At 46.5% G+C, this 14,946-nt stretch overlaps 1 protein-coding gene across 5 annotated transcripts in view; it reads right to left on the bottom strand.

Annotated features, from left to right (window-relative positions):
- Positions 1-14,946, bottom strand: part of UBAP2 (ubiquitin associated protein 2) — a 1,803,012-nt gene that overhangs the window by 1,037,251 nt on the left and 750,815 nt on the right. For all 5 annotated transcript variants that reach the window (XM_078674719.1, XM_078674718.1, XM_078674717.1 and 2 more), the window contains exon 11: positions 13,937-14,114. In XM_078674719.1, the coding sequence (XP_078530845.1) occupies positions 13,937-14,114 (178 nt within the window). The remainder of the gene's footprint in view (positions 1-13,936; positions 14,115-14,946) is intronic.

The raw sequence follows: 14,946 nt of genomic DNA, 5'->3' as shown, positions 1-14,946 counted from the left end.
GGGTGGATTGGCACATGGAAGTAAGCGTCCTGAAGGTCGATTGTGGAATAGAACTCGCTTGGATTGAGAAAATTCAGAATTTGGATCAGAGTTAACATCTGAAAAGTTTTTGAAATTAGAAATTTGTTTAGAGCTCGTAGATCCAATATTGGACGCCATTCCCCCGACTTCTTCTTGACTAAGAAAAAGCGGGAATAGAACCCCTTGCCGCGTTGACCTTGCGGCACTAGTTCGATGGCTCCTTTTTTGATCATTAAGTTCACCTAGGCCAGAAGGTCCTTGAAATGAGGGGGTGGTGGCCCCGAAGGTGGATGAGTGGGTGGAAATTTTGTGAATTCCAGGGTATGTCCTTTGGATATAACGTCCAGGACCCATTGGTCGGAGGTGATTGTGGACCATTTGTAAAAGTATTTCGAGATGCGACCTCCAAGATGTACGGTCGGCAAAAGGAAGGGTCTGAGGCAGTCACTGCTTTTTGGTGTTTGATCCACCTCTATAAGTGGATTTCCTTTGGTAAGGCCTGGAGGTGGATTGTCGAGTTTGAGATTGATAGGCACCCCGCTGTCTGTTATCGTTGTAGGTGTTGAATGAACGATATTGACTTGAGCCACGAAAAGTAGAGGAGCCTCCGCCTCTATCCCGTGCACCCCGAAAAGGCCGTTTCTTGTATTGTAGGTAAGGCTTTGGGCGCAGACGTCAGAGAACCAGGTCCCGTAGACGTGCCCTGAAGCGAATCCTGTGGGGAGACAATCCTAGAGGGATCCAACAGTCTACTCTTCTTGAGAAAAGGAGAAGGAACCTCAGTCTCAGCCCCACGCTTCTGAGAGGACTTTGAAGTAAAAGATGACAGGCTCTCTACATCAGAAACCACAGACTCCGAAGTCTTCAACTTCTGTAGCCACAGAAGGAGACGGGCCTCTCTATCTCTCAGAGTCTTAGGAGGGAAAGTGCGACAGTACTTACAGTTTTTCACCTCATGGTCTGGGTAGAGACAGTAAATGCATTTACTGTGTGGATCCTCGTGGAAAAGGCGCAGTTTACCACATGAAGGGCAGGCTTTAAACAGGGATTTCTTGTTTGAAGACATTTTCTTGAAGAAAAAACAGGTAAAGTTGAAGAAAACTGAGCAGAGCTCAGGGAGACTCCCTTCACACGACGTGCGGTAGAAAATCTGAGGACTTGGGCTTCTGAGGAGAAGGTTCTAGAGGAGGCTACAGCCTGATTGGCTGGAATGTGATCCAACACATAATGACTCTGATATGCTACTAAAGTGAGTTCTCCCTTAGGCTTTTCAATGGGCCTATTATGTTCTATGGTACTTTTAGAATTGACAATTTACTGCACTATATGTATGTATATTTTTATTAGTTATATTTTTCATGTATACATGCATATATGACTGCTATTTTATGTACCGTGGGACTCCCACTTCGACGACGGGGGATATTCAAGCATGTGAATCTATGAAAGACACCCCTAATACTGGAGAACCAAAGTTACAGGAAAGTAACTTGTTTCCTTACCCCAGTATTGGAACGTTCATAGATTCCCATAGCTTCCATCCGAGTAGCTAGCAGTTTTTTCTTTTTTTTTTTTAATACAACCTTGATCAATGCAATCGCATAAAGAACACAGCAAAATTTGCAAGTAACAGTAAGAAAAGGAAGGAGGGAAGAAAGGAAAGCTCACCACTCAATGGAAGACTGCATGGCTTACAGCCGTGTCTTCTTGTGCCGAGGTCCCCAGGCAGTAACTTCTTGTGAAGGGGTCCATGCTGCTCCAAGTTGCAACTCTGCAAATGTCTTTAATCTGAACTCCCACAAAGAGCCGTAGAGGAAGCCATGGACATTGTCGAGTGTGCACTAACTCTGCCTTCTAGAGGCTTGCCCGCTGCAGAGTGACAGTACTGTATGGCACTGGAGATCCATCTAGCGATACCCTGCTTAGACAGGGATAAGCCTTTGCGGGGAGCACTACATGCGATGAACAATTAAGAAGATTTTCTAAATCCTTTAGTGCGGTCCAGATAAACTTTCAAGCACGGCTGCACATCCAGTGAATGAAGTGTCCTTTCCGCCGGCGTGGAAGGCTGAGGAAAGAAAGCCTTGAGAATAACTGGGTCGTTTAAATTAAAGTCAGATGGCACTTTTGGTATGAACTTTGGATTAGTCCTTAGAATTACTGTATTTCTTTTGAATTGGAGAAAAGGTTCCTGTATTCTGAAAGCTTGCAATTCTCCAATACGTCTTGCAGAAGTGATAGCAAGAAGGAGCACCTGTTTCCACAAGAGGAATTTCATATCTGCTCGATGAATCGGTTCAAAGGGATGCTTCATCAGCTGGGTGAGAACCAAGTTCAAATGCCATGTGGGAGGCAGAGGCCTCACTGGAGGAAAAACTCGAAGTAGACCTTTGAGAAATTGTTTGACAATTCTGGATGACCAGAGAGAAGGTCCAGATGCAGTGAGTCTGTAGCGAGAAACTGCTGCTAAGTGAACCTTTATGGATGAATGAGCTAGTCCTGCCTTAGCCAAGGACAGGAGATAAGGAAGAACTTGATGAAGTTGAGATGAGAAAGGGTCAACACCTTTCTGCTAGCACTAGATGCAAAATCGTTTCCATTTCAAAAATAAGTCTTGTTAGTGGAAGGAGCCCTAGCCTGAGAGAGAACAGCTCTTATTTCATCCGAGAGATGAAGGTGTAGGAACTCTCACTGCTCAGGAGCCATGCCGACAGGTGCAAGGAACGAGAATCCGGATGCCAGATCTGGCCTTGGGACACCGTGAGAAGATCCGGAATTGCACGCAAAGGACGTGGAGGGGCCAGAGAAAGGAGGTGAAGCTCCATGAACCAAAATAGCCTCGGCCAAGCTGGAGCCATGAGGATCATCCTGCACGGTTCCGTCTTGATCTTCCTGAGTAGTAATGGAATGGGGGAAAGGCATATACAAATGCTCTTGACCAGGCTATCGAAAGCACATTCCCCAGCGATCCTCGATGGTGTAGTTTGCTTGCGGAAAACTGGCATTTTCTGTTCACCGGGGTGGCAAACAGGTCTATTGGTGGTGTGCCCCAACAATGGAAAATCTCCAAGACCGCCTGGTTTAGTTCCTATTCGTGGCTGACTGACGAAAGCATGCTGAGCCTGTCGCCTTTTCGTTTAGCACACCTGGTAAGTGTTCTGCCTGTAGCGATATTCCGTGTAGGATCACCCACTGGTGTGACAATGGAAGAGATCTGGTATCTCCTTCCTTGTTTATGTATTGCATGGCCGTGGTGTTGTCCGCGCGGACGAGAACTGCTGAACCCTGCAATCGTGGAAGAAATGCTTGCAGAGCCAGACGGATCGCTCTGAGCTCCAGGAGGTTGATATGAAGAAGACTGGGCTGGGGCAACCAATGCCTGCTTACATGTAAGTCCAGAAGCACCGCTCCCCAGCCCTCCAGCGAGGCATCTGTTACAACTTGAGGAGGTGGATTGCTTACGAAGGATAGACCTTGGGATAAATTCTCTTCCTTCGTCCACCACAAGGCTGCTTTTCTCATTGCCGCAGTAATCACCACCTTGATGTCGAACCAGACGTGAACTTGCTGCCATTGCATGTCTAGTTGATCCTGAAGAGATCGCATCCACAACCTGCAGTGGGGTACCAGAGAGATGCATGAAGAAATCACTCCTAGAAGGGATGTGTAACAGCATACTGAAAGACACCACCTTTTTCTCAACAAATGAGCCATGGACTTCAATTTTTCTTGCCTTTCCAAGGATGGAGAAGCCTTGCTGAGAGACATATCCAGGATAGCCCCCAGGAACCATGCTTTAATGGAAGAGACGACTTCTCCCTGTTGAGAGTGAGGCCCAGATTGCTGAACAGAGTCGTACATGCCATGACCAATTCCTCCACTGCCCCCCTGGACAGGGCCTTCAGTAACCAGTCGTCCAGGTATGGGAAGACTTGAAAATGCGGTTTCCTTAGGAAAGCTGCCACCAGTGCCCTCACCTTGGTAAAGACCCTCGGGGCAGAGCGAAGTCTAAAGGGTAAAACTTTGAATTGGAAGTGGCTCTTGGCTACTGTGAATCGAATTAACCTCCTGTGGGCTGGATGAATGGGTATGTGAAAATACGCATCTTCGAGATCGAGAGTGGCCATGAAATCTCCCAGACTGAGGAGACGCAAGATATCCTGGAGAGAGACCATCCGAAAGGATTGAGATATAAGGTAGATGTTTAGCTCCCTGAGATCTAAGATGGGGCGCCATTTCTCCAGCGTCTTCTTGACCAGGAAAAACCTGGAATAAAAACTTTCCCCTTTCTGAGAAAGGGAAACCAGTTCTACAGCTCCCTTGAGGAGAATCTGATGAACTTCGAGCTGCAAGAGACGCAGATGTTTTGAAGGCATGGCGGGCAGGGGCTTGAAAGGTGGCATGTGAATAAACTTCAGTGTATGGTCATCTTGAATGATGTTTAGCACCCAACGGTCTGATGTTATCCATTTCCAGTTGTGGAGGTATTGAGACACCCTGCCTCCCACAGATGTTGATGGGGAGGTGGGTACAGCAGGCAGAGCAAGAGCGTCGCTATTTCCGCTTGGAAGTGTCACGTCCCTGGCGATTCTGTTTTCCTCTAGCGGTGGACCTAGAGAAAGACGAGGTCTGGGACTGTTTCTGCTGGTATGATGGTCGATATGATTGAGGCATTGAACCATAAGAAGAGTACCGTTGTTGGTACGAACCTCTGTAGGAAGTAGTACTCTTTCCTCTGGCCCCCCCGGAAAGGAACCTTCCGATACTTTAGAGTACCGAGAGATCTTGCTGTCTCCGTATCCTTTTTAATGTCCTGGAGGGCATCATCGATATGCTTGCCAAACAATGCCTCACCATCAAACGGAAGGTCCAGGATCTTATTCTGGACCTCCGGGCGGAACAATGTCGCCCTGAGCCAACCTTGGCGGCGAACAGCCACGCCTGCCAGCAAACGGAAAGCTGTAGTGGCAATATCCATAGAACAGTTTATCACCTCTGCAGATGTCCAGGCCTTGGTTATGAGCAAACTCGATTACGGGAATGCGCTATTGGCCGAAGTAGGAGACACAGCCCTAGCCAAACTACAGGTCATACAAAATACTGCAGCTAGGATGGTCTTGAACCGCCCGCCAGGATCTCCATCCCTCCATTTACTTAGAGAACTTCACTGGCTCCCAGTGAAAAAGAGAGTCCTTTTTAAGATTTGTTGTCTTTCTTTCAAAGGCTCTCAAAGGGGAGGGACCCCGTTACCTACAAGAGAAGTTACATAATTAAGTGTCAGAACGTAACCTCAGATCCAACTCTAGCCCTCCTTAGGGTCCCTCGAATTCGCCTATGCCGCACAGGTGGCAGGGCTTTCTCATATGTCGCCCCCAAATATTGGAACTTGTTGCCGGAGGGTTTGCGTAAGTCAACATCTTTCCAACCCTTCCGGAAACTACTGAAAACCTTCTTGTTCTAAAACCTTTCGTCCCCTATGAATCTACTTCCGTTTCCCTCTGAGGTCCCCCAGGTACAAGCGCTGAGATGCTCCCTGGGTGATTCATGCGCTATACAAAAAGTCAATAACATAACATGTAGCCTCTCCCTCCTGCAGGATCTTCATGGCCTCCGCTTGGGACTCCTGAGGGAGTTGGTCAAATATGGTGAGCGATCGCACCACATTTGGCGATCATATCTGCCAAGTATCGCCAACGCATTCGCTGCTCGTATCAAAAGACTTGCCATAGAGGAAAACCTCTTCCCCGCCTTATCAAGACGCCTGCCCTCTTTATCAGGAGGACTTGTCAGGGGTGCAGCAGGATTGCGTGACTTTCCCTGCGCCGCCTGCGAAATTACCGAATGCGGCTTCGGCTGACCAATCATAGACGCCAGACTATCTTCAGGGGCCTTATACTTCTTTTCCAGGCGTGGCAAAACTGGAATCACCGTAGCCGGGTTCTTCATTGCCTTTAGACCCTCGTCCCAGACATGGCTGACAATGGGAATGGACGGATTACTTTCCTGTAGGGCTCCTTAAAATCATAAAGGAAGCACTCTGTTTGAACAGAAGGCATCGGAAGTTTGAATCTACTGGAGCCTCTTTCCATCAGTTTGTGAAATCCCCCAATGTCTACCGGGGGAGAGTCCACTGGATCCTGAGTAGGTGACGCTGGGTCCAGGATCACAATCATCCCACTCTATACCTTGGTTAGACCGGTTGCCATCATCCTGACCCTCGTCCGAGGACTCATCATGTAGATCCTGGACCACTGGAGGTATCCCTGGCCCAGGTATCTACGGCTGTGAAACCATCTGGGATGGTTCTCCCGGAGAAACCATTGCAGAAGTTGATGGTCATGGCACATCATGTACTGCAGAGAAAGAGGAAGCAGGAGGGGGAGCAGTTTGAGAAAACTTGGTTTTATAATCCTGCAACATGCCCTGAATATCTGCCAAGAGGGAAGGAGGAACTGAAACCATCTTCTGACCTGTGCCTTCCTGTCGACTATAGGATTGCTGGTATGAGCACTCATGAAGGTATTCACCCTCCGAATCAGTGTCTTGGCATTTTACCAACAATTGTGAGGGGCTATGGGCATAGCCAAAAGAGTCCTGATCATCCCCGTCAGAATCCTCCTCTTCTTCAAGTAACAGTGCAGGAGGCAAGGGGGTAACCCTACTTGGAGACGTCATAACAGGCGTTATCCTCTTTAAGGAAAAAGTAATCCTCTCTGTTGAAGATGTCAACTGTACCGTCAGCGATGAGGTTTCAAGAGAAACCATCGTCGACGAGGTAGTCAACGGAAGACCCACCGTCGATGGTTGAATCGTCGACGACGAGATGGGTGTCATCGACACTGCCGTAGTCATCGTAGTTGCTCTCGTCAATAACCCCTTCGTCGCAACCGTCGACACTCTCGTCGCCGTAACGGTCGTCGACGCTCCCGTCGACGCGGACGTTGATATGTGGAGACCAGAAAGTACCGCCGACAAAGCAACTTTTTTCACCTGGGATTTACTAGTCTTCGCCGACTGAGTCTTCTGCAGCGTCGTCAACGATCTGGAATCTTTATCGGACTTCCCAGTTGTTAGAGAAGAGGGCTTTTTAAAAGCTTTAGCAGACTCCACGACTGCTGTAGCTGAAGATAGTCCTTCCCTCTCCTTTGCACCGTGGTGAGGAGATTTGCTAGGACACCGGCTCTCGGACTCACAAGGAGTCTTTTTAGAGGCCTTAACTGGACGTTCTGAGGATGGTGAAGGGGAAGCCCTACCCCTTTTAACTGACATTCTAGATGAGGTGGCAGATGATGAATCCTCACTGTCTGTCACTTGACAGTTTCCTTCCTCGACTTCAGCTTCTGGAGCCAAGTGAGGAGGCGACCCTCACCGTCCCCGAGGGTCTTCGTAGAGAAGGTGCGGCAGATCTTGCAGTCCGCTGCCTTGTGATCAGGGTAAAGGCAATAAATGCAGTCCTTATGCCTTTCCTCCACATACAGCCTTTTCTTTCACAGGTGGAACAAGCTTTGAAAAGGGCTTTCTTCTCCTTGTCAGACATTTCCAGATGATTCACCAAACAATTCAGAAAAAAAAATGCTGAAAAATATAGTCAACTAGAGTTGAAATGAGCAGAGCTCAAAGGAGACTCCCTTAGCACAACGTGCAGTAGAAAATCTAAGGCTCTGAGGTTCTCTCAGAAGGGTTCTATGGGGTGAGGCTAATCTTATTGGCTGTTTCTTTGCTTTGGTCTCTTTTGCAAAAAGAGGTGGATATGCTACAAAGGGGAATGAGGCCTAGGCCTTTTTCTTTCTCTTTGTTACCTACTGCTATGTTATTTTGTTACCGAGACTCCCAGTTCGACGACTGGGAATGATACAAGCTATGGGAATCTATTAAAGTTCCAATACTGGAGTAACTTTACCTCTCCCTCATGAATTATTTTCCCAGTGTGAACATCTGTAATAAATTCTACATGAGGGTGCCTGGTTCTGCGGGCAACTAAGTTGCGGAGGTTTCAGGGGAAGTTTGTTTAGAGCCTCTACGGAAGGGCACGTGGCGAAAAGAACCACAAAAAGTGAGTGTTTTAAGTGCGCCCATCGCCTTCACTGTCATAATGTCTTATTTCATTTTCTCCAATATTTGATCTAATTGGGGCCCAAAAATATGTGCCCCATCAAATGGGAGAGCGAATACGAACCTCAGGAAAAAAAGCATGATATGCGCAGCCATGCTTGGAGTCTAAGGAGGCGGCTTGAACTGATGCCACCGATCAGCCTTGTCAGCGGCGTCAAGGGCACAGCTTATACTAGTGTGTGAAATTAAACTCCTCCGACACTAAATCATGCCTTCTCTTCCACTATTCTCCAGGGAGGTACGGAAGAAGTCCCATATGGCTCGGTCATACCTACAATATTGGCAATTCACCAGTGTTTAGCTGGTTGTGCGGCTAACCTATTACCCGCTGTGTCTAGTCTCTTGCATTCTTTCTTAGGCAGGGAGTCTTCCCTGCTTGTCTGGGAGTTAGCCCACTTTCTAGCTCTATGGACAACAAGAGCCTTTGGTGGAAGCTGACATTGAATGTGAAGGGGGGACTTATATTTTCATCATGCACGGACGGACAGGGCCCTGAAAAATATCCCCAGTGTGTTGTAACATAGGGAGGCACTGTGCAGCGAGTTGCGTAGAGGAGTTTTTTTCAAAAACTCTTTACGATCAGAATGAAGTGAACCTTATGACAAGATGCTCCTCTGGCAAGTAGCTCGTAGTAAGTGGAGGAATTATCTGGCAGGGATGGACAGCTGGGTACAGAAAAGTGTTGGTGTCTACTGGGGTACAGCATCACAAATGTCCCAGGGTTCAAGTTGTGGTGATAGGGGAGATGGGTCATCACCCTATAATTTCTTCTGGTGATCCCTGTGGCATATATGAAAAGCTGCAATGACCATAAATATGACTAGGATGTACATTATTAGGTATGGTGCAACAGCAAATGTAACTTATCAAGCAAAGGATAATTGACCTGAACATTTGGGCCCTCGAGACACAGTAACCAAAGGTTATAAAAATGGGTTAATTAACCAGTGAATTTAGGAAATACACAGACGTATGATTAATAGTAAATGAGGCGCCTTCAATATTATGCATGTCTTGTAGGTTGAATAACTAGCCGGGAAGACACGAAATACACACCAATCTAGGACTCTCGTGAAATGCAGATATAAGCAAAGTATACATCTCCCTGAACTGAGTTGAGAGCAAATTATAAACTATCATATGATGAGAAGATCAGCAAAATTAATTTCTTTATAAACAAAACAGAATGGCTGGTACTAACAGATTGTGATCACTATACACAAATTGTAAAACTGGCACTGTGAGAAGTTGGCCTGGTATGTGATGTACACTATTCTAGTGAGCACCCTGCACCAGTCTAAACAACCCTTATGGTGATGGCTGTAAAGTCAACCTTATAGACCAGCTATCCTAGTGGTAGCATGGACAGAGCAGTCTTAGGCTAACACTTCAGCGAGCATGTGAAGCCAATTGTTTTACCAATTATAATCCCTTGAATACCAAATGAAAGGACACCACACAAGGTATATATCAAATATATATGTATTTATTACTAACAACCCCTCTGCACTCTTTATGAGGTCAGAGTTCGAGATACAGCACAAGTTACTCAATAAGCATACTATAAGTTGCACAAATAGAATTCTGCCCTAGGGGCCTCACGGACCATATACTAAAGAAGTGGTATAAGAGCCACTTCAGGAAAGGTGAGTAGGCCTAGGAAATCGCTGGGGCTACACTGAACAACCAAAGGTTAGGAAGTAGGAGTCCCACAGGATGCGTGTGCAGTGTCTAAACCCACAAGTGGGTTACCATAGAGTTTCAATGGGAACGTCAAAGTTATAGATTTCGGACCCTTCCGGGTGGACTACGGGAAAACCCTGTTAGACTAAGACACTGGGATAGTTGTTACCCACGGGAGCACCGGAGTACTCTAGTTACCTCACCCAGGGAAGTCGGGTGCACAGGTGTTCTTTCGTGTCGGGTTTCGTCGATCGATCCTATGGAGAGCTGCAAGAAAGTGCTGCAGGCGACCAGGAGGAAGATGTCCGGATGGATCCAAGGGTGGATCGGAGTAGTGAAGAACCTGAAAGCAGAGGGGACAGAGTCTGGGTCACTAGCCAGTGACCAGGAAGGAACCAGCGATGTCGAGATGCGATCAGGTGAGGTGGTGAAGCTCATCTCTGCAGCCACGTGGACCAGGAGGCGTCGACGACAACCAGGAGCTGGATACGGACTGTCTCACGAAGGATCTCGCTGTTGGCGGCGTCGGTATCCGGATTGGACCCAACAAGCCTTGGCAAAGGCAACCCACGCAGGAAGTGGAGATGGGCTTCCGTTCAAACCAGCAAAGTCTGGGCGCTTCTCTTTCACAGTGAAGTTGGAGCAAGACTGGAGCAACCAGGCAAGCGTCTTGATTTCAAAAGGATGTCTTCAGAGGGGCCACTAGCCAACGGGCTAGCAACCGCGAAGACGCTTCGAGGAGAAGTGCAGGCACAGGCCCCAAGCGGCACTCGTGGAGTGTGGAGGGCTGAGCTTCGTTGCACTTACTGCTCGGGGCTTCTCAAACCCCAATGCACAACTTCGAGGACGCCTCAGAAGCTGCACAGGTAGCAAAAAGCAGGTACTGCAGGATGTCCGGTCCCACGTCTCCCGTGTCAGCCAGGGGTCTCAGCTTTGCTGTGGATCGGAGTCAGAGAAGTCTGGAAGTCCAGAGGCTGCGTCGCTAAGTCTTCGGGATCCAGCTGGAGCGTCGAGAAAGCAAACCGGCAAGTTACTGTTGGTGCCGGTTTGCAAAGGGTGGTCACTCCTTGGCCACAAGGGAGATGTCTTCAGTCTTCCAGTCGATATGGAACGTCGAAGGTCCAAGAGTTCATTTCAGAGTTTCTTTCCAGGATAAATCTAAAGTCTCTAGACTCAGCTCCTACCTTTATACTAAACTAAGGGGCTGGATTACCTGCTAAGTCCCTCCTGTGGGTGGAACCTGGGAAGGGGGTGGTTACACCCCTTTCCCTTTGTCCAGTTTCGCGCCAGAGCTGGGGCTGGAGTGCCCCAGCAACTGGTTGAACCGGGCTATGCGTGGAGCACCTTGTGTGCCCCAGGCAGTGTCTCATTTCTTTCAACCCACCCTGCCCCAATACACTAAGGCTGTCTGGGGAGGTGCTGGCACCTCCCAAGGCAGGAAACCTATTGTCCAGGCCTCCCCTGCCGGAGTTTCGTCCAGCAGCAGGAGGTCAGACTCGTGTCTGTGGCAGCAGCATCCAATTTGTGATGCTGAGGCTCTGTTTAACTTTAACCGGGTAAAGCAGTAACTACATGTCTTCTCCCTCTAGTAGGGTGGAATGCTACCCCTGCCGCCAGAACTGGCGGGAGGGTAGTATTCCAAAGCGTATGACACCTAACACAACATGTTTTGATAAAGCCAAACCAAAGTTAGCATTAACCGCGAGGATTATAATGCACTTAAGAGTATATGGTATGGCTATATCATAGAACAGCTATAAGGACATGGTTCCGAAAGCTGCAGACAGGCTTTGCTCATGCTAGAGCACCATCTCGCATAAAACAAAGCACCCTGCCCTCAGGATTGTCAAGACCTGCCATAGGAGTGGCTTACAGGTACATATGTGTCTCTATATAAGGGTAGATATGGGTACACTATATCTAAGCAAGGGGTGATTACACGACCTTGCCCAGGCTGAGTGATCAGCCTGTGGTGTCAGTTTGGATGGCCAGTCAGGGGTGGCATAATTCATGCTGCAGCCCCTGGTAGGCCTTGGATGCACCTATGCCCTGGGTACCTATGGTACACTATACAGGGGCTCATAAGGTGAATCAATATCCAATTAGATATGTACCTAAAGTACATGGAGTCCATTTTACAGAGAGAGCAGATAGCCTGGGGCCCTGAATAGCAGGATCCCAGGCCAACTAAGTCGAAAACCAGCTGAACACTAGGCAAAAAGTTGGGGTAACCATATAGTCAGATATACACCTTCCTACAGGCATGACAAACCAGGATTCGGGACTACACATGTCTTGGTGATTAATCAAAAGAATGTGAGCTACCCGATTACTGCGGGTTTAAGGTATATTTTGAGCGATCACTATAGATAAATACACCACATGTAGTACACATCTGAAGGCAAAGGTTTACACTGAACTAACTATGAAGGACTGTACATAGCCTGCTTTTAAAATACTCAGTATTGTGAAATGATGAGGCTTTGTTGTATCTTATTGTCTCCTTCATTTTTTATTGTTCTACTGTATGGTGTTTGCACATATATGAATTTGTCCTGATGAGGGTGGGGATTGATTCCAAGAACCACCGAATCCGCTGCATCGACAGAACTTTTTTTTTAAAAGCACTTGTTATAAATGTTTTTTTAATTGCAATGCTATTTTTAATAGCTTATATGTGATATATAAACAGTCATGAGATTCTGCAAATCTGGTGTAATGTTGAGATGACTTATTTAGTACAGTAAGAGTTTATGCGCATCTCTTCTGGTTCCTTACATTTTTATAGTATATTTATTGATGTATTGTAAGAAATATAATTCATATGAATAAATAATTTTGAATAAAAATAGTCCGTTTATTGGCCATATAGACTATTGAGTTAAATATTGTAAGATATTCAGTGCATACTAAGTGGACCACTTACGGACATTTAGAGGTTGCAGCACAAATGGGAAAATGTTTGATTGATTGATGAAAGGGGACCTTTATGTAAGGGGTGTGGAGAAGATTGTTCCTGCATAGGCTGGACTGGTGATGGAGCTGATGGTGGTGCAAATAGGCTGATAACCTGATTCGCGTTCTACGTTGCTTTAGGAACTGGGGCTTCATTCAATGCTTCCTGGAAAGAAAGCGGTCCTTTTGATGGATATGTGTCAACTTTAGGTGAATAATCAGCTTTCCCATCTGGGGATGAATTGCCAAATGTGTCATAGGCATCGATCTCTGCTTGGAGCTGGAGGAGCTGAGCAGACTGATTCAGATTTTTTCAGCGTCAGGGCTGGGTGTTCCATCCAAAGGTGACAGTCGGTGCTTACCATGGCCCGAAGGTAGTGGTGTCCTGCTAGAGTGTGTTTGCTATTCCTCGGCCTTTGTATGGCCTTTTGAGGAGGCCTGCTCGGTTTGGGAGCTGTATCAAGGAGAGAGAAGTCGAGTACTCATCACCTTTGGGCAGCCAGCAAGTCCTTAATTTCCAGTTCAGAGCTGTCACTGTCCTCTGGTGAGAAGACATCTAAGTTGACTGTAGAAGGCTTGGCATGGTGTCGGGGAAGCTCTTCTGCACCAAAGGTGCCCACCGGAGCATCGCCGCGCCTCCAGGACCTCTCTAAACTACCGTAACTGAGGGACTTTTTAGATCTCAAGGAGTAGCAGGCTTCCAACTTCAGCTCGTTCCATCACCCTCGCACCACTGCATGTACCAAATGTAAGGCCCCAGAAACAAAGGTCCCCAAAAGGTTGTTGGAGAGGTTCCAAAAAAATCTCAAATTGGATAACATAAGGAGACTCCAGGTAAGCAGGTGTATGTAGTAACACTAGCAGAAAAGTTTCCTTTTTTATGCAAGAACTATCTTGTGCATACTCTGAAAAGAGATTTAACAGCTTGGGAAACCAAGACAATATGGAAATGTGTTTAATAAAAATAGCTATAAAATTCAAGAATGTTGGCGAATTTAAAAGCCATGCCTCTTGTGAAGCAAATTAGTGAGACAGTAGGAAAGCAAGGCTGTAGTTTTGCAATTTATTCAAGAAATGTTGAATAATCAGTACACAAACGATATCCAGCAAAAGTCTGTATATAGTTAAGCATTAAATAACAGAGGCTAAAACTTTGTGAGCATACCAGGCTTTGAGGGGAGTACGAGCTAACAGCATTAGTGGTTCCAACTCCGGACATCATCTGAGAGTTGTGCTGAGAATTTGTGAATACAAGGGCTTGGCCAAAGCTCTGCGAAGAGTCGCAAGTACCCAATTCTCCATCGTTGGTCGTTGGAGTGTGAAGCAATGCTACTAGGTCGATGCTAAAAGAAAAGAAAGAAATAATTTTGCAGAATTCTACAATGCTAGGGCAAAATACAGCATGCAAAGATATTAGATTACATTTTTGGTGATTCCAGCTCGAGTGTTTTATGTTTCTGCTAACTCATACAACCTAAAGACACCTTTTAGAGTGATTAAAAAAGTATTTGAAGGTGTTCAACAACATTAGGAAAAGGTGGTACGTAACTGAAGAAAACAACCATCAACTGCTTATTTAATTATGAAATTATTTGGCAGAGCAACAAAATATGTTTTCCAAACCAAGTAGCAGTGTCTAAGCATCTTCATCTTACTCATTGTCATTTAATTCATCATAAGTCGCAATTTCAGGATTAAACTAAGTGCCACACTACTAGCAAAGCTGTATGGTGATGGTTGTAAGTCAACCTTATAGACCAGCTATCCTAGTGGTAGCGTGGACAGAACAGTCTTAGGCTAAAAAACTCTTGAGGGCGTGTAAAGCCAGATGTTTTACCATATGTAACCCCTTGAATACAAAATGAAAGGACACCACACAGGATATGTATAAAATATATATGTATTTATTTACTAACACACTCCTCTGAACTCTTTATGAGATCAGAGGCAAAAGCACACATCAAGTTACTCTTAGGAACACTTTAAATAGCACAATTTACAGTTAGGCCCTAGGGGCGCGTAAAACCATATACTAAGTAAGTGGTATAAGAACCACGACTCGGGAAAAGGAAAGGCCTAGGGCCTAGAGAATCGCTGGGGCTACACAATCTGACCCTTAGGTTAGGAGTAGGAGGCCCACAGGCGGCACGTGCAGTGTCAGTACACTCACACGAG

The sequence above is a fragment of the Lissotriton helveticus genome, chromosome 2_1 (assembly GCF_964261635.1).
Source record: "Lissotriton helveticus chromosome 2_1, aLisHel1.1, whole genome shotgun sequence".
Lineage (NCBI taxonomy): Eukaryota > Metazoa > Chordata > Amphibia > Caudata > Salamandridae > Lissotriton > Lissotriton helveticus.
This window is presented reverse-complemented; position numbering and strand designations above follow the sequence as displayed.